We start from the raw sequence: 26,281 nt of genomic DNA on the forward strand, positions 1-26,281 counted from the left end.
ATGAAAGAGGGAGGGAGAGAACGTTTGAGCTGATAGCGCATGCGCCGACTACTTCAATCTAATAACAAACCCTTTGTCCTGAGCATCATATGAGGTCACAAAGCTAGACTTATAGATTTAAATTAAACAACAACAATAATAAAAAAATAATCAACAGAATAATAAACAAAACTAAAATGTAAGAACCGTGTTTACAATAAGTAATAATAACAAACTTGTCAGAGAAAGAGAGGGGTTGAGAAACCCAGTAGAAAAAACCTCAATATGATTTGGAATACACTATGTGACCATGACGAGATTTACTTAATTCTAAACTTTTAAAGCAAGAAAAAAAAAAACTCACAATCCTTAAAACATCAACGAATATTTTTACCACGTAAGCCAACGAAAGATTAGATAATTAAAAAGTAAGTATTTGAATTATTTCACCTTTTTGTGAATATATTTTTTATTAGTTTTTCAAATATATCATTTCGAGGTGAAAAGCAATTTTTCAAGGAAAATGTCGGTACTTGGGATTAGATAAATTTAATTCCTGCATTTTTCTTAGACGTTTTAAAGTAGACGGTGAAGATGTGACAATCAAGTACATAATATTGCTTTTACTTAAAAATACATATTTAAAAAATTAGGTACGTGTAAAATGAATGCCGATACTCAAAATGACCCCCCCCATACTTAAAAATCCATTAAAAATCAGGAAATTAATCAATTTTAATGAAATTCTCAGTATTTATCAAATAATCATCCCCTAATATAATTAACCTATTACTTTTATTCAAATCCTCGTGGAAATGTATTATTTTTAAAACCAAAAAATCCCTTTATTAAAGTTATGGTTTAAAAAAAATGCATGAATTTATTTTGGCTTTTTTATAAAAAATAAAGCATCGTAAATTACAACAATTAAAAAAAATTTTTTACAGGAACTGAAAAAAAAATTAATTTTCCCTTAAAATCCAATGACTGCTCAGTCGAGGAAAGGAAGCAATGTGCACCTTCACCTACCTTAAGTTGCGGAAAAATTGCCCCCCCCCCTCCCGCGACGTGACAGTCTGTTAACAGTCTCTAGCCAGCAAAGCTGAGGTAATCAAAGAGTAGCTTTCCGGCACCAGCCACAAATGCATCTGAAAAAAACAAAAAAAAAAACTTAACCACTGGGCAGAATCTTCCTTTAAATAACCAAAAGGTCATGTGATTAACTGTTACCTGACCTGAGGGGGGGGGGGAAACTTTAAAAAGGCAGAGAAGGCAAGGCAATCTCTTTTTGTTAGTAAGCAAGGTAAGTGCGCACCTCTCTCCCTCTCTTGAGCAATCATTAATCCGCCCCCCTTTTTTTTTTCACACATTCCCCAGGAAAGAAAAAAAAAGAAAATGAAGAAAAACCAAAAATATAAGGCATGCACTTACTCGAGGAAGTTAACCTGTTAGTATAATTTTTTGGTTATTTTTTTTTCTTTTGTTGGGTACTAATTATTCAGGGAGGAGGCTAGGTCTACCTCGCTGCCGTCTCCGGGGTGCACAACTTGTACAATACCATTTCTGTCTGAGAGGAGGTTGAGACTCGATTCCCACACACTAGAAGTGACACCAGTAATCACATCTGTCGCAACAAATCATGTCCTGATCACCCTGTGGAGAACCGCATATAGGACAAAGCCAAATTACTTCGTTGGCAGATGTTGATTGAGGAGGAATAGCGTTAATCCCATCCTCAGGCCTATCAACAGATTCAGGTATGGATCCATCTTGATCCTCTCCACTTAAGGATAATTCAAGGGGCAATCTCTTTTTGTTAGTAAGCAAGGTAAGTGCACACCGCTCTCCCTCTCTTGAGCAATCATTAATCCCCCCCTCTAAAAAAAGCTCCAAAGTCCGTTTTAACAAAATCGATATAAATCAAGGGAAAATTAATTTCTCGAACTAACGATATTATGATTGAATTAAGCATTGTTTATTTAATATTTTCACGGAAAAAATTATAATTGCCAAAATATTTCTACTTTTTTATACGGTTACATTTTTAACATAATCTTTATATGTAAGATTCTAATATTTTGATTGCACGCATGAACGTCTAATCATCAATGTAAGATAATTTTCTTATAATCTTGGAAAATAAAATTTAAAAAAATTATATTGGAAAACAGGAACATACAAAAATAATTAAATAAAAAAATGGTAAAAATTATACGAACGTTCCATGTCAGTAAGTACTGATGCACAGTTCTGAAAAGAAAACAGATCACCCTCCTGTGACCCAACGTCATTTTCAGATACGTGTGTGTCAGTCAACTTCAAATTTCATGTAAACATCCCGATAAATTAAAAGGTAAGTTTGTATTATTTGTTAAGTATGTATTTTTTTCAATAATTTTATAAATTGTTTTCTTTCTACTTTGAATTCTGTATAAATATAAATAATGGTATTAACTTTTTTTCAATGAATAAATTATCAGTATAATTAATGAATTTAATTAACATTTATGCAGTTTGTCGTTCAAGTTTAAATTCTATTAATAATTAAACTTTTTTAATGAATTAAGTGTCATTGTAACTTAGTGAATTTAATTGACCTTTCAACACTTAAAATGCACTTGTAGTTTTATTAAAAAAATAGGTACTCATGCAGAGAGTGATCCATGCTGAAATAATAATGTTATTATTTAAAAAGCCATTCTTAACATGGGGAGGGGAGGGTGTTTTGTACCTATTCTGTACTTTAACCTTACAATTGAATAAAAAAACATATAATAACACTTTAATTAAATGTGGAAATACGATTTTAAAAATAGCATGGATCACTCACTGTATTAGCACCAAAAATAATTTATTGACGCATTCAGAGTAGCCGACGAAGCAAAAACGGAGTAAAAATAAAAATATATATATATATATATATATACATATATTACCGAAGGCAAGCTATCTTTCTGCATAACTAGATAAGTTTTGTTTTGTGTATGTTCTAACTTATATTTAAGTGTTTTTTTTTTTCTATTTATAATTAAAGCTAGTGGAAAGCCTGCAGAGTTAGAATGAAATAAAAGCTCTCTTATATTCTATGATTATTAATTAATAAATACTGACATTTTCATTAAAATTGGTTGATTTCCTGAATTTTGATGAATTTTAAATGAAGGAAAAATTTGCACGATATGCCAGAACAATATTAAATAACGAAATTATGTTCTTTGTGCACCTCCATACTTTTTGAATTTTGTCGCCATGTTATTTTTTTACACGATAAATAAACTTTGTTGCTACCACTGTGTTATAAGGGACATAACTACTATCGAACCGGATACGAAATAGTATATAAAAGAGCTACCATTTTTAGGTAGGGCGTCTTATCTTGTTTGCAGCCTTGCGTCCTACCAGTCTCGTGTCTTACACTTTACAAGTATACTCCGGTTAACCAAGCTTCCCAGAGACAAGCTTTTAGCTCTCACACGCTGTTCCTTTTTCTTTACCTTCAGTTACATTTATCTAACTTCAAAAGCAAGTAGCCATTTTGTATTTGTATTATTGCAAAGTACTAATGTAGCAGAATTAGCAGTGACCAAAATGAGAAATAGAGCTTACCTTGGATACGTCTGTTTTGGGTTGAGCGAAAGAGAGAGTTCCAAGATGGCGTCCATGGACTTTTATTAGCGTTTACCCAATGTAATTATCGTTGAAGCACGTCTGCTCTCGCGCGATTATGCAAATATGTCGTTCCCGGCCGCTATAAAGGCAGGACACTGGAATGGAGAGGGAGCGTTCTGCAGATTGTGTGTAGGTGATTCTGGCTTACGACCCACATGTCTGCGAGAAGCGAGTTTTTTGTTCCGTCTGTTTTTAGTTGTATTTTTTTTTTGTTTTGCCTACTACATTTTTGTTTCAACTAATAAACCTTTTTGTTACGCATTCCACTCAGCGTATTTTGTCACATTATTATATACCGTTGAACAGGATATAACAGTTGGCGAATGAAGATGATTTTTTATCTCTTAACAGAGATAAATTATCGTATTTAAAGGATTGTGTACTATTCAATGATTTTTGATGAAAATTTCCAAGGATTTTGTTACTGAACTACCATTAGGATCATGTGTGACAAAGAACTATTCAAATTTTCCTACATAAAGTAGTGGAAAGTATGGATTTCTCCGATAAGAACTCATGGAAAGGTAATAAAATTGTACTTTAAAGATATTGTTATAACAAATGCGAGTTAAAGTGAACTGTATTTATATTTTTGACAAAAAAATATTTGGGAAACGCAAACTGAATTCGAACTCGACACCATAGGATTACGAGTTTTTCGAAAGAAAAGAAAGAACTCTTACGATTCTTTTTCTCTAAACAAAACAGAGACTATTGTTATAATTTTTTTTTTTGCAATCATATTTTTGTTGAAAAACAGTTTGTTCATCATTGTTTTGAGTAAATTAATTAGAACTATTTGTTGTGTGAATTTGAAAAAGTATTATTGTGTAAAATTACGTTGTTGAAGCAGTTTATTTTGCAAAACTTGTAGAAGTATTGTTGCTAATTTGCGAAAATGCAGATTTATGAACTTTTGTAGAATCATTGTTGTAAATTTTGGAAAGACATTTTTTTAAGCTAAAATGGAACAATTGGCTGAGTTGACGAAGGTGCTAACTCTTAGCATTCAGGAACAGTAAAAAATGACACAACAATTCATAGTGCAACAGCAGCTACAACAACAGCAGGAAATGACACAAAAAAATTTAGAGGCACGACAAGAAAAAACAAAAATACTTCAATGCCAAATGTCGACTTAAGAAAAGAATTTGGAAAAATTAATTCAAACCTCGACAACTGAGAAAAAAAATTAATTTTTCTGCAGAGGGTATTTCAAACTCTTTGTCAGAATTTCACTACTCTCCCGATACTGGTGTTACATTCCCAGCATACTATAGAAGGTATGAAACAGTTTCTACAAAGAGGTGTTCAGACTAGACTGACGAAGAAAAAGTTATGCCGTTACTTCAAAAACTGGGTACTGACGAAAACACCAAGTATGCTAACTTTATTTTACCCAAAAAATCGGAAGAAGTGACCTTTGAAGAGAAATTTATATGTTATCTAGAATATTTGATAAAAGAGTTAGCCTTTTCTACTCTAGATATAAATGTTTAAATTTACAGAAATCGGAATCTGAAAACTATCTAGAATGTGCTTGTACTGTAAATTGCTTATGTGAATCATTTAAATTAAATGAAATTTCTGTGGATTTATTTAAATGCTTGATCTTTGTGCAGGGACTCACAGCACCAAGGGACAAAGATATCAGATCCCGGATCTTGACAATTATGGAGTCGGACCCAAATATAACTTTACAAAAAGTTACTGAGGAATGTCAACGTCTCATTAATATCAAGAGAGACAACACCCGCATTGAAGAAAAAAGCATTTACAAGGTACAACATGTAAAAAGGCAAAGGACCTCTAGAACGTACAAGACCCAAGAACAAAAGACCCCCAAAATGCACAAAGATCAAAATTGTGAATGCTGCGGAAGTACGAGACACACCAAAAAGACTTGCTGGTTCAAGAATAGGATATGTTACGAATGTGGATTCAGAGGCCACAAGGGAACGTACTGTGACCAGAAGAAAAAGTGAAGGACCGACAAAGTGAATGCACTTCGCACAAGAAAAGAGAAAAGTTGCGAATGGCGCAAGTATGTCGATGTTCACATAAATAGACATCCTGTAACATTACTCCTGGATAGTGGTGCGGACATCAGCATTATAGATGAAGATATCTGGAGAAGGATCAGTCGACCTGAACTAAGGGAAACCAGCAAGATGGCGAAGAACGTGTGCGGCAAAAAGTTGGAATTCAAAGGAGAACTGAGGTACAACGTGACATTTGGTGGTCAGACACGCAAGTCCAAAGTGTACGTGGTACCAGGAAGGAACACAAGTCTATTTGGAGTGGATTGATTTGTCCTGTTTAACTTATGGGAGCGACCAGTTAATTCTTTTTGTAATAGTTTGAACACAGAGAAATTGAACCAAGTGGAAGGCTTCCTGGACGATGTAAAAGCATAATTCCCAAGAATTTTTGCCGAAGGACTTGGACACTGTGTGAAAATAGAAGCCAAATTTGAAGTGAAGAAAGATGCCACCCCAGTGTTCAAACCTAAAAGAAATGTACCTTTTTCATCGATGGACGCAATCGAGAAGGAGTTGGAGAGACTTCAACAGTTAGATGTCATTGAAAAAGTTGACCATACGGATTGGGCCAGCCCGACTGTATATGTGAAGAAAAATAAAAATAAAATCAGAGTCTGTGCTGATTTCTCAATGGGCCTGAATGATTGTTAAAGGACCACAATTATTCCCTTCCGTCGGCAGAAGATCTATTCTCAAAACTAAATGGAGGAAAAAAATTTTCCAAGATAGACCTCTTGGACGCGTACTTGCAAATCAAGATCAATGATGAATGCTCAAAGTACCTGTGCATTAACACGCATAAGGGTATCTCCAAGCTGAAGAGGCTTCCTTTCGGCTTAAAGGTCACCCCTGCTCTCTTTTAACAGATAATGGATATGATGCTCGCAGAGTTGGAATTTGCAATGGCATACCTTGACAATGTCTTGATAAAGAGCAGTAATTTGCAAGAGTACAAGAAGCATGTCAGAGAAGTACTTAAGAGAATGGAGGTGTTTGGTTTCAGATTGAGTCCAGAGAAATGCAATTTCTTTATGAAAAGGATCAAATACCTGGGTCAAATAATTGATGAAGATGAACGAAAGCCAGATCCACAACGGACTGAAGCAATCAAAAAGATGCCTGCCCCAGACTCAGTATCAAAACTACAGTCATTTTTGGGATTGGTACAATATTACGTGATATACATCCCTAATGTGCATAATTTGAGAGCTCCTCTTAATGAGCTACTAAAAAAAGGCAGTAGATGGAACTGGACAAAGGAATGTGAATCTGCTTTCCAGAAAATTAAGAAATGTCTACTGTCAGATTTGGCATTAGCGCATTTCAATCCAGAAAAGGAGATGGTACCAGCAACGGACGCCAGTGATTACGGAGTTGGTGCTGCATTACTCCATAAGTATGAGGATGGAACAACAAAAGCAATCGCTCACGCGTCAAGAACTTCGGTTGCAGCTGAGAAAAACTACAGCCAGATTGAAAAGGAGGCTCTCTTGATAATATTTGGAGTCAAAAAGTTTAACCGTTTTCTCCATGGACGAAACTTCATATTACAGACAGATCATAAACCGTTAATCGTGATATTTGGATTGAAGAAAGGCATCCCTACGCATACCACAAATCGACTACACCGATGGGCTGTCACTCTCTTAAACTATCAGTTTAAGATGGAGCATGTGTCATCAAAAAAGCTAGGACACGCGGATGCACTGTCAAGGTTGATTCTAAAAAGAAATGAAAGTTTTGGAGAGACGGTAATTGCAGCTCTTAAAGATAAAAGCGAATGCTCAAATTCAATGTGCAATATGATCCGTGAACTCTCGGTAACTCTAGAAGGGATTAAAAGAGGAGCTGCAAAAAACATTTTCTTAAAGAAAATGAAAAATCAAGTAGGACAGACGGAAAGAAATAAAAAGGTAGGACAAATTACACTTTTTTCCATTTGCAAAGATGTACTCATGTATGCTGATAGAATCATAATTCCACAGGTATGACGAAGAAAAATGCTAAAGGAATTTCACACAGGTCATCCTGGCATTTCAAGAATGAAATCCCTAATTAGTGGTTAGAGGTTACGTGTATTGGCCTGGTATTGATAAAGAGGTAGAAAACTGTGTCAAAGTGTGCAAAGGATGTCAGTTAGCAGCCCAAAATCTTCCGGTAAAAACGACCCCGTGGCCGAAGACGGGCTTGCCCTGGTCACGTCTGCATATTGATTATGCCGGACCCGTAGATGTTTATTTTTTTACTTAATTGTAGTGGACTCTTTCTCTAAATGGCAGGACATATTCAAGATCAGACATCCAACATCAAGGAACATTGTAAGTGCACTGGACGAAATTTTCAGCCAGTTTGGTGTACCAAAGACCATAATGAGTGACAATGGTACAGCATTCACAGGTTACGAATTTAAAGAATTCTGTAACTCACTGGATATACAACACATCACGACACCTATTTACCATCCTAGGTCGAATGGGTTGGCAGAGAAATTTGTGGACACGTTTAAGCGGGCATTAAAGAAAAACATGAACATTGACACAGATGAACGAACAATACAAATATTTCTAGCGATCTACAGAGTAACCCCAAATCCAAACAATGATGTAAATTCATCCCCTGCAGAACTTATGTTTGCCAGAAAAATTAGATCCATTTTCGATAGACTCCTACTGGATAAAAAGAAAGTTGCTAGAAAAGAAAACTTTAATGTAATGTAGAAGACAAAGTTTATTTTAAAAATTTTCAAAATGGTAAAAATCAGTGGGTGGATGATATCATTAAGAAAAGAATTGGGAACATGGTTTATACTATTCAATGCCCAAGTTTTGTCTGTAAAAGACATATTAATCAAATCTGCTCCAGAATTTCGGAAAATACAGAGGAAATCCCAATGGAAACGTTGTGTGACACATTTGACATTCCAAAACCTGGGTGTATATATGGACCCATGAACGTATCCCCTGAGCCTACCATACGGGCTGGACAGAATTCTTTATTGCAGGAAACTCTGACCAAAAGGAAAAGCACACGTAAAAGGAAAGTCATCAGGCGTTTAAGCCCTAATCCTAAACAGAAGCGGTATAAAGCTAAAATCAGGAAGATTTCAGCTTCAGGGGAAGGTGTTATAAGGGACATAACTATGTATCGAACCGAATACGAAACAGCATATAAAAGAGCTACCATTTTAAGGTAGGGTGTCTTGTCTTGTTTGCAGCCTTGCGTCGTACCAGTCTCATGTCTTACACTCTACAAGTATACTCTGGTTAACTAAGCTTCCCAGGGACGAGCTTTTAGCTCTCACATGCTAAGTTCTTTTTTCTTTACCTTCATTTGCATTTATCTAACTTCAAAAGCAAGTAGCCATTTTGTATTTGTATTATTGCAAAGTACTAACAAACCTTTTTGTTACGCATTCCACTCGGCGTATTTTGTCATTATTATATACTGTTGAACAGGATATAACACACTGTCAAATTTTGGATAATTATTACCTTTTTTATCAAAAGTTAAGTACATTTATTGTATTAATTCATTATCTTAAGACTTAATATTTCATTTGGAAATAATTCAAGAAAACTTATATTTTTCTTGTCAGAAAAATGTAAAGACGATCTTTGTCATAATGAATTTTTATGTGAAATGTACGGTTTTTTAGATTTGAGATAAAATTATTCCAGAGATTTTTTATTTCACACGCTATTTTTTCTTTGAGAAATTAACTTTAAGCTATAATCTTTCAAACATAATCAAAAAGTAACCAAAATTAAAAAAAAATGTCATGATTAGCTGGCGTTCAAAACCATGTTCCCTACCCAGTCAGCCATTCATTTTGCACGTACCTATAAAAACTCGATTGGTATTTTTTTTACATTAGGTCCATCTCCACAATTTTCTTTAAAATGATGACTTTTACAGATTTTCGACTATGCTGAATAAGAAAATTTCATTTAAATTTGGTAGCGACAAGAAGTTTGAGATATAAAGATTGCTCCCTTCCCCCCCTCCCCTCTAAATCGAATTCAATTTTTACAATATTTGTAAATTAAAAGTACAGAAGAGTTATAAAACACCATCCGTTCTCAATGTGAAGTATGTGTTACTAAATAAGATTTCAGGTCTGCAAGAAAAAAATAGATAACAATATTTAAATAAATAAAAGGAGAGAACATTCAAACTCTACACTCACTTTTGAAATTACGACTTTTATTAATTTTTGGATATGCTGAAAACGAATATTACATTTAAACTTTCCATGGACTCCGGGTATTAAGACACCTTGGTGAAATAACATGGTAAATAAGTAACAAACAAGATTTTTTTCTGAACAGAAAAATATTTGAAAACCAAAAAAATGTGTAAGAAAATACCATTTTAATAAAACAATTTTTGAATTAAAGCAGCATAGGATTTTTATAAAGTAGAACTGTGCAAAAATGTTAGCGACTTTTTGAATGAATTATAAGTGAAGAAAAAAAAAATGAAATTCTCATAGCAAAACTGTGCAAAAATTGTTAGCAACTTTTTGAATGAAATATAAAGTGAAAAAAAAATTAAGTTCTTATGGTAAAAAAATGTGAAAAAGTGTCAGTGATAATCTGAATGAAGCAATGTAACTGTTCCATCGGAAAAATCATTTGGTGTGTGAATTTGTTTCTCGTGTTTTTTTTTTTCATCAGATATTCTTGTACATACATATGCGCAACAGAAATTCTATAATACAGGCCTTTATATCTCGCAAACAACTTGTTTCTGTAAAATTTAAATCAGATTTTCATCTTCAACATAGTCGGAAATCTTTCAAAGTCACAATTTTAAAGAAATTTGTGGATTGTTGGTCACAGAGAAATAGATTTGTTTATAATGTGCTTCAGTGTCAGTGGCATGCATGGCATGTTCGTTTTGTAGGATCACAAAACACTAATGGAAAATTTAGACATTTGCACTGTTGACTGGATATCTTTCTGCTCAGAAGTTTGCAACAAGTTGTTACAAAAACTAAGACTCAATAGGAGGCCATGTATTGAGGTCGAAATTGATGAAACTTAAATGGTTCGACGAAAATATAACTGAGGAAGAGTCCCAAGTTCTGAGTCAAATTTGGCTTTTTTGAGGGTATCGAGAGGATTTCCAAATAGAATTTTGTGATCGTTCTGACAGGCCCCAATGAATGGAGAAACGATCATCTACATGTGATATTCGTTTTCAGCATATCCGAAAACCAATAAAAGTAATTTTAAACGTGAGTGTTAAAGTTGAATGTTCTCTCCTTTTATTTTATTTGATACAATTTTCTTTAAATGACGACTTGTATAGGTTTTCAAATATGCTGAATACGAAAATCACATTGAAATTCTGCAGGGACGAGTAGTTAGAGATATATAAAGACAAAAAATTACCAATTCTTTGGAGGGGGCAGTGTCAATGTTTTTTTTTTAACAATTATCATAGATTACAGACTTAAGTATCATATTAACAGAAAAAATTTTGAAAAAAACAAATTTAATGATTTTTAAGAAAGGGTTCTAATTACATGACACGTTGGTAAAGAAATCGACTGTAAGTCTGGTAGCAATTAAACAGAACATTATAACGAGAAAATGACCTCCGTTCTTAAAAGTCAATTTTTTTTTTCAAAAGTTTTTCAGTTAATATGGTACTTAAGTCTGAAATCTTATGATAATCTTCAAAAAAAGTTAAAAAAATGGTAAAACACGCATTTTTAGGGGGTGAGCATTATCGTACAGGTCCACTGAATTTTTTCCTGCTAGGTGGCAGAAGAAGGGGGATCTCAGAAAAGTGCCTTTTGTTTCCACTAGGTAGCAGTATCAATTGTAGAGAAGTAGATTATTTTATAATGGGCATGGATGCACGTAAAAAACATTGCTGCCAAAGAATACAGTGCAAAATACAGTTTTTTTATATCTTGAATAAAAAACGACCCTGGTGTCTAACTCTGTCCCGTGGGAGCCACTGTAAATAGGAACTACTTGTCTCTGCAAAATTTCAATGCGAATTTCATATTCAGCATAGTTGAAACCCCATAGAAGTCATTTAAAAAAAAATTGTGGCAGTAGACCTAATGTAAAAATTGACCAATTGATCTATCAACTCTATCACAACACACACTAAAACTATAATTAAAAATTTATTTAATCATTTTGAAAATGAAAAAATACTGAAAAGCCAGTTACGGAATGAAGATGAAAATTTAAAAAAAATCACATAATTTGATAAAGTAATTTTTGTTTTTAGTCAAGCAAATCAAATTTTACGACAAAGCAAATAAAATAGGAGTGTTTTCATCTGCCATGATTAAATCCAATAGAATAAAAAAGGGACAACTCAAATCGAAGTTGAGATGTCAAAAATCAGCCTCATGTTCAATGTAAAATTGCTAAAAATCGTAAATTTTGATTTTCTTAGTTTTAAATAAAACTACTTGATCGACATACGTGAATTTTGGAATATGATATCTTTTTCTGTAATGAGTATGCAACTCATACAAACTTTTCTGTATATTCATTATTTTTAATAGGCACCATAAGTGCCAATCTGAATAAGCATCAAACTTTCTTCTCATATTGACACTTTTTTCAAATAAGTGAATTCTAGAAATCAAGATAATGTTTTCTTTTATATTTCAGTTTATCTTTAATAATTTCATAGGCGCTTCTACAGGATTGGGACGAGATTTTGTAGTTGATAAATGGAGTTTTCAGATGAAAAAGCAATGGTTTTTAATTGATTTTTTTGTCAATTCTAAGAAGTTACAATAGTACTTCCAAATTATGCAGTCGAAATTACTTGAATATTACTGAATTATTAAACAAAACAACTTTAATCATGTTAGCAGATTAAAAATTGCCGCCAACTTGTTTAAATCAAAGAGGAAAATTACCTCCCTTTTGAACTCTTCTGTGTCTTACGATTGTTTTCATCAAATTCTATTTTTTATTTTCTTTAATAAATAATTTTCTACCTTATCGATTTTCGTAACTTTTGGATATAATCATCTTAAAAATACAAGGAATACATAGATACCATTGTTTTTATGCGAAATTAAGTATGACGATTTCCGAAATTTCGTCCCAATAGTTTAGAAACGACATTCCATAATAACAAAATTAATATGAAAAAATATTTGATTACAATAGAAATTTACTTGTATTTGCTAATAATCAAAGAACCCTATGCTGTCCGGCATACGTGTATAAGGATAATTGCCAGGCTAAAATAAATATTTGAAGCCAAATTTTTCTGAAAAAAAGGCTTAATTAAAAACTGAAGCCACACTCTTAGAAAAAAAGGCCAAACGAAGAATTTTCCTTATTAATCTATCTATCTATCTATCTATCTATATATATATATATATATATATATATATATATATATATATATATATATATATATATATATAAAAGAGTGAAAGTGTCTGTGTACATTTCCCTACGCAATAACTCTGTCAATTTTTTGTCTACAGACTCGAAATTTGATATACTGGGTACTGAGATTTGGGAAAATCGATGTGATCGGTTTTTGGCCAGAAATTTGGCGATTAAGGGGTGAAAGTTCAAATTTTGACTTTTGAGAACTCTACCAAACTCCTCGTACAATTTTGGGTCTAAACACTGGAAATTTTAGATATAGATTCCTTGGACATGGATCTAACTTAATAACTTGATTTGAGCCCAAGACAATAAATTTTAAGGGGTCATAATAGGGGTCAAAGTTTAAAAAAATTGACCTATGCGGCCTCTTCCAAATTACTCAGACAATTTCTGGTCTAAATATTTGAAATTTTACATAAAGGGTATTCAGAGATAGGGTAAGCTTTTTCATCAGTTTGGGTCGAAAATTTTTAGTTACCAATATATAAATGTATGTATGTATGTCTGTTTGCATGTCTGCCTTAAACTTTCAATAGAGGCGACAGATTTTACCAAGATCAGTATCGTTTTAAAGTTTGACCTTTCATACGACAAATATCAAAAATTGGCTAAAAACATTAATATCTTCCCCTTCAACTAGGCACTTTTCTACAGGGGGGGGGATCACTTTTTTCGCCGATATTTTTGAAAGTTATCCTCTTTTTTAGATTGTCTAGCCTTACTTTTAAAAATGTTGCTTCCGGTTTGGCGGTGATTGTGACAACATAAACATTAGGTTTTACCCCGTTCTTTTCCTCCTTTGCGGTACGAGTTCGAGCCTGCCTTCCTACTACCACTTTTTTTTGCTCAACATACACATCCAAACACCCGGGCAACGTCAGGCTGAAATGCTAGTGTTATATAAAGAAAAATGGCTATATTGACAATGTTTACTCTGTCCTATATAGATGTTAGCTTCAAAATATTTGTGTTTTATTTTTTTAGTTTTGAACTGCTTCCTTTAGAGTGATGAAGTATAGATGTTCTCTATGAAATCGAAATCATGCTTTTTGTGAAAATCCAAATTATTTTAGATAAATACCTTTGCACTAAGGAACATTAGTTATGCATTCTACAGTTTATAAATTATTTTTAAAGCATATTTTTAAAAGAATACTTGAAAAAGCTATATTAAAAGAAATATTTATAAATTTATAGATTATCACCATCAAATAAATCCCACTCCCACTAAAATGAGATTCTTTTTATTTAAGTGATTACGTGTTAGGATAAATAACAATTTTGTATTTCAGCATCTAGAGTTGAGAATTAGTTTTACGTAAAAAATTAGTATGAATTTATCAGCTATTTCAGGACGCTTGTCTATCTGAATAGCGGTTTAAGAGAATATAATTAAATCTTTTTAACTAAGAAAGATAAATTATGTTTTTTTGGGAGGGGGGATTAAAATCTTCATTAACCTTACCACGAACCCTAAGTTCAGGATGCCACATTCCTTCCAAATCCCTCCCTTAATCCTCCCATTAACCTTAGGTTCATGTGCCCCCACTGTAAATCTAAGTTTTAACTAAAATGTTTAGATGCCATTCAAGCACTATCTGGCCAGAATGTAAATGATCATTTTATGTTAACCGTATATTCAAAACTGATTCCTCAAGCTAAATTCTAAAATAGTTGTGTTTTTACCTAGTTTTTTTTCAAAATGTTCATACATAATGACCTAAAGAAGCATATTTTTTGTTTTTGGATGCGTGGGTGTTATAAAGCTTAGGATCCTCATCAACAATAATTCCAAATCTTGAAATTCCTACTTGCATTACATATTATATTTTGCATTAATTTGAGTTTTGTGAAAATGTTTAAAAATCTCTAAAAGTTAAAACGTAGAATGGTATTATTTTCACATAATGCTTTTTAAAAGTAAAAAAAAAAACAAAAACAGATTTTCCAACTTTTTTGTTTGTATGGCGTACTGGCTGGTGCATCTGCCACTAGACTCATTTCTAGACAGGGTTAAAAAAGAGTCAGCAACCTAATAGGTTCTGAACCTCTGTCTCATCACTGAAACGTGGCATCCTTGTGGTTGTTTTACAAGTATTGGAATGGAAAGTGCTTTGACGAACTCTGAGCACTAGTACCCCCTTGACAACAATAACCTTGACTAACCCGACAAGCAGCAAAATCCTACCCATCCACTGTAGAGATCCCTAGATGCCGTAAAGCCTTCTACTTGAATAGCTTTTTCTATCAAACTGCTGCACTTTGGAATTCCCTCCCGGGACCCTGCCTCCTTGACTGTACTGACATGCAGAAATTCAAGTGTAATGTGGACAGACATCTCACTGCCAAACTCCATAAATAGTATCCCTGCAAATTTAGTCCCAAATAGTAGCCCTCCACAACTAAGTTGTTTGAAGTGAAATAATAATAAAATAATAATTATTATTTTTTTACAAGTTTCAAAGTTCATTATTTGAAAATAACATTTAATTTAAATTAATGTGTTATTTATATAAAAATGGTGACAAATGCATTAGCAAGCATTGAAATATGCTAATATATTTCTTGCCACATTAGTTTTGTTGTTTAAAGTAGCAATGGCTGTGAATGTTGTTTTATATGTTGACTCTTGATTGTACAAAGTTCAAATCTGCAGTTTTTTTTTTATATTAGTTAACACATCATTCATGGAGTCCCAAGTTTAATGTATGAAACAACACATTTTAGGTCGCTTCATCTCCTTCAAAGATGATACACTGATTCCGTTTCTCTAATAATTTGATGCCTAATTTTTTGTGTAGAACAATTTGTTTTCAAAATACACCTACGTTCCCAATATCACTTCTTCATTGAACATCATTTGTGTCTGTATGACCACATTTAAATTCTAATCATTTTTTCTGATAGAGCCAAGTCAAAATAACATTTTTCAAGTCATTGCTTTCCTTGAACAGTATTTTTCCCATCAGAAAATAAGGTTGATAGGTAAGCTTGGAAGTCAATTTTTAAAAACTGTCAAACACATGACCACATGTAAAACAGACATTAAACTGGAGATAATGATTATAAAGCAACGTTTTATCAACACATAAAATTCAGATTTTTTTTTTACTCTTTTAAAAACTTACATAGTTGCTTCATTTAAAGTTAATTGTAAACTAATAATCCAATTGGACTCACATTGTGACATGTACCATTTGAAGGTTAGTAGTTTATAAAATTCATATGGATATTTTATTAGTGGTGCCATCTATATGTCAAGCACGGGACTTATTGCATAGTGTATGAAATACTTAGTCCCCAAATTGTGTATATTACAGAAACCCACACAATCTTTTTCTTTCCCTTTTACCTATTTCTTTAAAACAACATAAAGTGAAAAAAAATGAGTATTAAATTTCTCCTTACAGAAGAACACCTTTCTTTCACTAGAACGTTCTTAGATTCTTTGAACTCTCATTCTTTATGAACACTTTATTTTGCATTGTCATAACAATGTTGTCAACAAAAATTGATTATTTTGTATGCATAGATATAGCCATTTTTCTTTTCTTTTGACAAGGTCCAGTCTTCCATAATGTTATTGTGAAATAAAGATAATGTTGCAGGTTTGAATACAAGTATCAATCATTCCAACTTTTTTTAAATATGTATAGGCATTAAAAACCTTTTATAAAAAAGTAAGACATGAGTCAGATAGTGCTCAGTGTATATATGAGGTGAACTTATGTGTTCATTGAGCGAAATGTATATGCTTCACGTACATTGTATCTAAAGTTCACAATTGTCTCTTATTCGTCTCTCTAGGCCTCTTTTACCTGGGACCAAAATTAGCTTTCAAGAACGAATCCACATGTGTTGGGTAGGAACAAAAGATAATGGGAGTTTGGTTAAGAATTTAAATATTCCCGAGAGTCATAGGGGCTCTAAAGGATTGCCAGCAAGATTGTAACACAAGCATGAAAGTTCTTTCTGGGAGGAGAACAGGAAAGATTGAGAAAGACGTTGTGCTCAGCATTTTAAACTACGGACTGGTTTTCTCTGATGAGCTGAAAAAAACCCAGTTAAATAATTTTATCAAATGAAGAGCTGTTACACAAATATCACATTTACTATGCTGTTATGCTTAATAGCTGAAAAATACTTAATTATATCGTTTTCATTAACAGTTACTAAAAATATAATTTATGTGAAATTGTTAAAAGCAAAGCTAGAAATTAAAAAAAACTATAACCTTTTGGAAGACCAAACTAAAGAATATTTATGTGTAACATTTTCTAATAAGTGCTTTCAAATAGATATATATGTAAAACATTAAAGAAAAGGCCAAATTAAAAAGATCTATGCATTATTTAAAGACTAAACTGCTTAAATATCAATTATAACATTTTCTTTAATAATTAAATATATTTAATATTAAATAAATATTTCTGTAAAATTACGAAAAAAAAAAAAAAAAAAAAACTGAAGCCAAGTTTTTAAAAAGGCTAAATATAATTTTTTGAAAGCTTCAAAAAATTCAAAATTCACAATATTTGGCCTTAAAAAAGCTTATCTAGCAACCCTGACAGTGGGTGTTAAGGCCAATTCTTATATATTATTTGTAAGTAATGAACACTCGCATGCAAGGAAAAACAAAATCATTTTGTTATCACAACAATGGAAGTGTTTATTAGCTATACTGTTTAGTATAAGTCGCATAAAGTTGAACAGATGAGGGAAAGAGAAGTTATAATTCAATAACTTAAGTGTTATTTCTTCTGCCCGTCACACCAATAATTTCCTGGGTAAGTTTGACACTGTTGTCCAAACTTCCAACTTCCAAACTTCTGTATACGCACCACACCTTCTCTCAACTCCAAACACACTTCTGCTAATTCAACTTCTTTCTTTGAAATCCAACTTCAAAATGAACATCCCTCTAAAAAATCAACCCTCTTTTATCTCCAACCAGGAGCATCTCATTTGCATATTTGGTGGTCACATTGCAGGCATATAGAGATAAGGCAGCCATTTTTGTTTCTTTCTTCTTCATTCATTTCGTTCCACGACCGACCCATTGAATTATGCACATGTGTTAGTTAGGTAAGTCACGTGTTTCCCTATACTACCCCCTGATCTCATGATTATACACAGGGCAGGGGGGGGCAGTCGTCTTTGTCGGGTACTTCTTCGAAGAATCGGGGACAGCACTTCCTCATTGCCACAGTTATTGCCACCAGTCTGTTCCATTATCCCCTCTTGTGGTTCCCTATACGGTGTTTAACAATCAGGGCAATGGGGCAGTATCCGTCTTTGTCGGGTACTCCTTCGAAGAATCGGAGGCATCACTTCCTCGGTTCCATCTTCCTCTTTCGTGGTGCTATATGCGGTGTTTCACAATCACGGAGGGTGGGCATATATGTTTTTCTTGGGTATTACTTCCTCGTGTCCATCGTTCTCATCACTATTGGCACCAGTATGTTCCATCATTCCCTCATCTGGTTCTGTAGGTAGGGTTTCTATGCTCACCTGAAGGGCCAGTAGGCGATCAGGATCATCCCTGAACTGCATGTGATCTTCCTCATTATCCTCAGAATCAGAAGAGGTATAACAGGGGTTGATATCTTTTGCATGATGTGGTACACCATTAATCGACATGGTCTGAGGACTTATGGTTTTATCTATTTTTCCTCTGCAAAATTTTACAGTGCACTCAGCATTTGGGTGTTTTACCCAAACACGGTCTCTCACTTGATATGGTGTATTGACAACGCTAATCACTGATGGTGTGACATCAATTCCTTTTATATGCTGTTCAAATCCCATTAGTTGGTGCAGTTTCTGGTGTTGCATCATACTTTGGTGTCACATTATACCTGTACACAGCTTCTGGAATAGAACACTATGTCCTGGCCGCAATTCTTTTAATGGTGCGGTGACACCATTCCGCTATACCGTTACCTTCTGGAAAATATGCACATCGGTAACGCATTCTAATCCCCCATTCCTGCGTGAATTTCTGAAATTCTTGACAGCGAAACGTAGTGGGGTTATTAGTCAGAATTTCAAGCAGGGCACCACATTAAAAAAAGACAGCTCTCAACTCGTATAATGCTAGATGCATCCTGTCGTGTCAACAGGTGCCATATCGTGAAACATGTAAGGCCACAATCTGTCAATGTCAAAAAATGCTTGCCCTCATAATGCATTACATCCATTCCTACTCGATACCAGTTATCCTCCACCTTAAGCTTCCCTTTTTGCCATTGGGACGGTGCTGGATCAATTCGCTGACATTCTTCACACGAGCATATAGCTGCATTGATTGATGCTCTTGTAGTTGAAGGACACACTCTTTGGACAAAATATGTTGTCCTCTGAATTCCAGGCTGTCCACTCTGCTGATGTATTGTACGGATCTGGTCAGGTGTTAATTGATCTGTTACGGTCGGACATGTCTGTTGTGGAGGATCAGATCCCTGCCTTATTACATCAATCCACCTCTTTGGTACACTAGTCGAGCTATCAGCCAAATTCTGCATCAACAAAACTAAGGTAATGTCCACCTGCAAGCTGTATTCGTCAACTAGACACTTTATTATTGCCAGTCTTCTTCGTACTAACATCTCACTTGCAGCTCTAGTCTTAACTCGAGCCTTTCCAGTCAAGGTGTCGGTCAACCAGTGGAAAACACGCAATGAGGCAGTGTGGAGATGCACAACCTTAGCCTGCTATTGCAATGCAAGATTAAGCCCTTTTAACGTGGCATCAAGTTCTGCCAAATTTATATGCTGGCATCATTTTTCGGACAAAACCAGCACACATCTTCCACAACAGCACTCAATTGTTCCAACACGACACCTGTAGCCAGTGAATTTGTGTCAACCCATGCATTAAGTTCGTTTCCAGATACTTGCCACTCACCGCGGGCAGGGTCGTTCCTATGTACTCTGGACAACATTTCAGCCATCATTTGCTGGAGAGAATCATCATCCACCATGTCGTCCCATCCTTTGGTTACTGCAGTTACTTATCTTTTTAACACTCCTGTTGCCGATCGGAGCCATCCACAGACAGGTAGATGTCCTACTAATTTACCGCAAATAGAAAACACAATGTGTCTTGTCAATACACTGGGTAACTCTGGAATGTGCTCCCTCGCTTCCATCGCAAAATATTGCCCTCCTCTCAGACCTCTAGGCCGAACACGGCCACCCCATCCTTTAGACACTTTGCTTATTAACCCAAACGATTCCAGTTTTATTCGAACCACATCTGCAGACATTATATCCTTATTAATGTAGATGTCAATGTAAGCTGAAGCAGCTTTTGCTGTGGTCTCATCCTGCATCAAAACAGTTTTAATAATAGTTGCCATTATTAAGGATGCTATATTTAGGCCAAGACCTAAATGTGTCAAACAATATCGTTTTCTCTTGATTATCACTGTCTGAAATGGCCATAATGACTCATGGACATGTATCTACAGGTAGGCTCTTTTCAAATTCAGCAGTGCGACATTACTCCCTTTCTGACACCACTCTCTTAGTTTAGCAGTGCACACATCTGTGGTTTCAGTTTTTTTGAATGCAGGTAGAAACCATTACAGCATAGAATTACTGTAAATAAATGGATGAAATGCATCAGAACTTCAACAGCAACACCCATCATTAGTCAACAGAAAAGGCTCAATACTCCTCCACAACATTAACCAATCGCATGTTACTAAGCTGATCCTGCAGAAGTTTAACAAATTGGACTACAAAACTCTACCTAATCTGCTACACTTTCCAGACTTCTTAGTTACCGACTACTACTTTTCCAAGTATTTCGACAACTTTCTGCATGAGAAATGCTTTAAAAAACCTCAGCGATATCATCGCCATCAGAATACAATATTTTCATATAACTGGCATAAATAAACTTGTTTTGTATTGGCAAAAGTGTGTTGATTCTGATGCTGCTTATTTTGATCAATAAGTTCTTGTTAGTGCCAAGATATGTACATCTGAATTTAAAAGTTAAAAATGGCAAGAAGTTTCTTGTCAGTCCGATTAATCTCCAGTGTTTATTCCATTGTATAAAATCCTAAAATCTTTAGCGTTTATTCCAATAAACAACCTTTTTATCGGTCCATCACTTCTTTGTGAGAATTAGCTGTATATTGATCTGTGGATATCTTAACACTGCCTTCTTCGATAGTTGGATGCAAAAAGAAAATGCTGTTACGCCCCAAAACTCCCATCAAATTTGTAAAACTGTTGTTAAATGCCAGCGCTGTTGTCAATCAAGATTCTTGTGAATGAGCGTTTCTATATTACAACAGAATTAAGACAATAATCAAGAAATGTGAATTTAAAAATAGTTTTAATTTTGTTAGTTTTCCAGAATATGTATGAAATTAATATTTTTTCTTTAAATTTATCCTTAAATTGTTTTTTAATTTTGCAGAATATCATTCATGTGAAAAACAAGTATCATTGGATTTGAATCGATCTGCGTTCTCTTGACGATTTGAAAAATGAAAATGTCATCAAAATAATTTACTGAAATTTTAAATAAAATTTTGTGTAATTTGCCTTACCATTGTGAACAATATGAAAGTCTTTCTTCCATTAAATGAAGATATATTTGATAAAACATTTTCGTTTCAACTGTATATATTTTATCTGTTATATGTCTAAAATTAGTAGAACATTAGCTCATATGCTTGGTACAAAAGCATGCACCTAATGTACATATGCTTGTACTTAATGAACTCAGAAATTTATTTATATGATTAAATTTCTAATAACCCAGAATTGAAAAATTGAGAATGATTCAGAATTTATTCAGTTTTACACGTAAACTACGGAGAATTAAATTCTAAAATTCTTAATCATTCTGCATTCAAAAATGAGTTATAAATCTAATACTGAACAGGAATCACATTCTTGTGAAGTGTGTGGTTCCTTTGTCACAAAAAAGCACTCTCTGGCTATTCATATGTGTACACATACTTGAGAGAAACCATATACTTGTGAAGTATGTGGTTCTAAGTTTCCAAAGAAACAACATATGTTGCAACATATGCGGACACATAATGGAGAGAAACCATATTCTTGTGAAGTATGTGGTTCATCTTTTGTAAGAAAAGATAGTATGTTGCAACACATGCGAATACATACTGGAGATAAACCATATTCTTGTGAAGTATGTGGCTGTTCATTTGCAAGAAAAGATTGTATGCTGAGGCATCTACGAAAACATACTGGAGAGAAACCATATTCTTGTGAAATATGTGGATCTTGTTTTACAGAGAAACAAAGTATGTTGCAACACATGCAAACACATACTAAAAAGAAAACTTATTCTTGTGAAGTATGTGGATCTTCCTTTTCCCAAAAACACAATATGTTACAACATATGCGAACTCATACTGGGGAAAAACCATATTCTTGTGAAGTATGTGGCTTTTCTTTTATACAGAAACACCATATGTTGCAACATATGCGAACGCATACTGGAGAGAAACCATATTCTTGTGAAGTATGTGGCTCTTCTTTTACACAAAGACAAAATATGTTAAACCATATCCGAACACATACTGGAGAGAAACCATATTCTTGTAAAGTATGTGGCTCATCGTTTACAGAGAAACAACATATGTTGCAACATATGCGAACACATACTGGAGAGAAACCATATTCATGTGAAATATGTAGCTCTTCTTTTACAATGAAACAAAGTATGTTGCGACATTTACAAACACATACTGGCGAGAAGCCATATTCTTGTGAAGTATGTGGCTCATCTTTTACGAGGAGACAAAGTATGATTCAACATATGCGAACTCATACTGGAGAGAAACCATATTCTTGTGAAATATGTGGATCTTCTTTTACAATAAAACGAAATATGTTGCAACATTTGCGAACTCATACTGGAGAGAAACCACATTCTTGTAAAGTATGTGGGTCTTCTTTCATACAAAAACAACATATGCTGCAACACATGCGAATGCATACTGAAAAGAAGCCATATTCTTGTGAAGTATGCGGCTCTACTTTTACAATGAAACAAAGTATGTTGCGACATTTTCAAACACATACTGGAGAGAAACCATATTCTTGTGAAGTATGTGGCTCTTCTTTTACAAGGAAACAAAGTATGGTGCAACATATGCGAATACATACTGGAGAGAGACCATTTTCTTGTGAAATATGTGGTTCTTCTTTTTCACAGAAACAAAGTATATTGCAACATATGCGAACACATACTGGTGAGAAACCATATTCTTGTGAAGTGTGTGGTTCTTCATTTACACAGAAACATCATATGTTGGTCCACATGCGAACACATACTGGAGATAAACCATTTCATTGTGATGTATGTGGCTCTTCTTTTACAAGGAAACAGAACATGTTGCAACATATGCGAACACATACTGGAAACTCTAAAGATGGTACACCAACATCAGGAATCAAGAGCCAGTAGAACAACATCCATCACAAAACTGGCCAAACATTTTGGGGAAGACTGTCTTACAAGTGAGACAGAAACAGAAAAGATACCTGCGACTGAAATAGCCAGAAAAAGTCGCCAGAAATACACTAAAGTTTTCCATGACAAGAAAGTTGAAGAATGGGCCAACCAACAACGGGCCAAGTATTTTCTGGACGAATATAACCAAGACTATATTGATAAGGAAGGGTCTATAAGCTGGCTAAAGGATGGATCGCTCCACTATGACCAGGAGAAGTATATAATAGCTGCCCAAGATCAAGGCTTGATGACCAATGCGTTTAAAAAAATGAGTGGTCTCAGCAAAGACAACAAATGCAGGTTCTGCCACACAGAAGTAGAGAGTGTGAGCCACCTGATTTCTAGCTGTAAGGTTCTGCTAGGGGACGGCTACTATACAATGCGACACAATGAAGTATGCAAATATCTCCACTGGACGATCTGCAATAAGTTAAATATCGAATGCAGTAAGAAGTCATGGGAACATATACCCGAAAGAACAGTCGGAAACAAGTCATATACCATCCACTATGACTATGCAATCCCTACAGCCACATACCTAGAAAACGGAGCTATAAAACCCGACATTGTAATATGGGACAAGAAGGAGAAGGAAGCAACCTTGGTGGAAGTTAGTGTCCCGAATGATGCTGGGTTAAACAGAGCTGAGAGGGAAAAGATTACTAAATACCAGGGTCTTATGTATGACATGAAAAGAAACTGGAACCTTAAGAAGATCTCTATCATTCCAGTAATTATAGGAGCAACCGGACTTATGAAAAAGAATTTTACAAACTATCTTACAAATATACCAGGTAAACCAAGTGCAAAGGAGATTCAAACAATTGCACTTAAAGGGACGGTTAGAATCTTAAAAAGATCTCTCGGTTGGAGTGTCTAAAATAGCAGGTGTATGTTTGGCATCTGGTAGGATGCCCCATCCCTGGCTTAAACAAAATGATAAGAAAAATGAAAAAATAGAGAAACTAAACAGTTTTTCAACGTGTCATTTCTTTCAGAAACAACATATATTGCAATATACTTGGACACATATTTGAAAGAAATCACATTATTATGTATTTGTGCTTGTTTTTTTAAAGAAAGTAAATGTGTTGTATGTTAGCATATAGAGCAAATAAAAATATATTCTTACATCGTATATATAGATTTCATTTAACCTATATACGCTATGTAAAAACAAACCTGGATACATACTGAATATAAATTTAATTCCTATTTACTTTGTGTCTTAAAACAGATTAAATGTGCTAATGCTAAAAGGAAAACGATGTGGCACATCGTTATGTGCTCAGAAATTAGTTGCATTATTTACAATGTAACATCATATGTTGCAACACAAGCGAACAAATGCATTATTAAAACTATTTAATGATGAAGTCTTACACACAAGCCACATGTAGTGAGACATATGTGTATACATAATGAATTAAACCTATATTTCTGGCAATTATTTTGTTCCTTGTTATCAATAACTGAATTGCATTACATGCAAACAAATGTGAGAAACTATATTGTTGTAAAATATGCGTTTCTTTTTCAAAGGATCCTATATTTTGCAGGATAATGAGACTAAGATTCCAGTAAAATATATAATTCTTTACACAACGGTTGAATATTATACAAAAGCATGCATGCTAGAAACCAAAATATTGTGACGTATGGTTCACTATTACAACAAACATATAACATTTTTGCCTAATCTTTTAAAACAAAACCAATTTCATTAATTAATCATGAAATTATAAAATAGCTATTAAAAGTTACTTGATGAACAAATACCAGTATACCAAAAAATGTATCAATCGTTTTGCATTTTAAATTGATCTCTCAGATTTTAATATTTGGATACGATTAATAGAACTAATTGTTTACACATATGTTGAAAACATAATATAAAAAAACTGAGCTGATACAATACCCATTCGTATATTCGACAATGTCAAATCAATGCAAATCTAAAATCAATTTTTAAATGAACAAAATATGGGAGAATATTTTATCAAAGTGTTTTATTTTATAGTAAGTAAAAATATTATTTTAAACAATCTTTTGAAGATGTAAACAAATCAATTTTCTTTAATTAATAAAATATGACTCCTAAAATGATATCTCTTTATTTTACCTTCATACTTTGCAACAAAAATAAAATAATCTATTACAAAAGGTGTAGAAAATGTGCAGTTTTTCCCTTTTTTTTTGTAAATACACCTTTGTTTTTATTTTATTTGATACATTTTTACTGTTTTCAAAATGTAACACAATATTTTATATTTACTATTTGTTTAATATACTTTGAACAGTGAATAATTAATTGCAAACTAATTTGCCTATTATTTATTGTGAATGGAAAATGAGTAATTTTACTTCGTTTTATTTAATTTGCATAAGAAATAATGGTTGTTTGTTTTGACGAAAATATTTTTACTAGACGAAATCGATTTGAAAAGACAGTCTCATTAAATCCGTTACTTCTAGTACAACTGGAATAATAAATCTAAGACTTGTTAGTAATTGGTTTATGAAATATAAATGTCAAATTTTCTTAGTTTTTTTATAAATATTACATAAATGAACATGAAAAATCCTTTTACTATTATAACTGTGGAGAAAGAAGTGGCTTGCCTGCAGAGCACACATTGAGAATCAAGATGGCGCCCGCAGGCTTTTATGTGGAAAAAAGTCTCGGGGAATCTCGTA

General features: G+C 33.7%; 1 protein-coding gene across 3 annotated transcripts; it reads left to right on the top strand.

The window, feature by feature from the left end:
• LOC145292832 (uncharacterized) lies at positions 1-25,568 on the top strand. Of its 3 annotated transcripts, none has more exons than XM_080138877.1 (2): positions 1-2,332; positions 21,512-25,568. In XM_080138877.1, exon 2 carries the CDS (start codon positions 23,427-23,429, stop codon positions 24,462-24,464), a length of 1,038 nt encoding a protein of 345 aa, XP_079995003.1. In that variant the 5' UTR covers positions 1-2,332; positions 21,512-23,426; the 3' UTR covers positions 24,465-25,568. The 3 variants fall into 3 exon arrangements, with proteins under 3 accessions (XP_079995003.1, XP_079995002.1, XP_079995001.1); XM_080138876.1 differs by having other exon boundaries at positions 1-1,282; positions 21,512-23,672; XM_080138875.1 differs by having other exon boundaries at positions 1-407; positions 21,512-23,672.
• The last annotated feature ends 713 nt before the right edge of the window (positions 25,569-26,281 follow it).

This window comes from Euprymna scolopes, chromosome 14, assembly GCF_053919585.1.
Source record: "Euprymna scolopes isolate OS-2025 chromosome 14, ASM5391958v1, whole genome shotgun sequence".
Lineage (NCBI taxonomy): Eukaryota > Metazoa > Mollusca > Cephalopoda > Sepiida > Sepiolidae > Euprymna > Euprymna scolopes.

Coding starts and splice junctions, on each gene's coding strand:
- LOC145292832 (XM_080138876.1), top strand. CDS start 22,118: ATGTTGCAACATATGCGGACACATAATGGAGAGAAACCATATTCTTGT.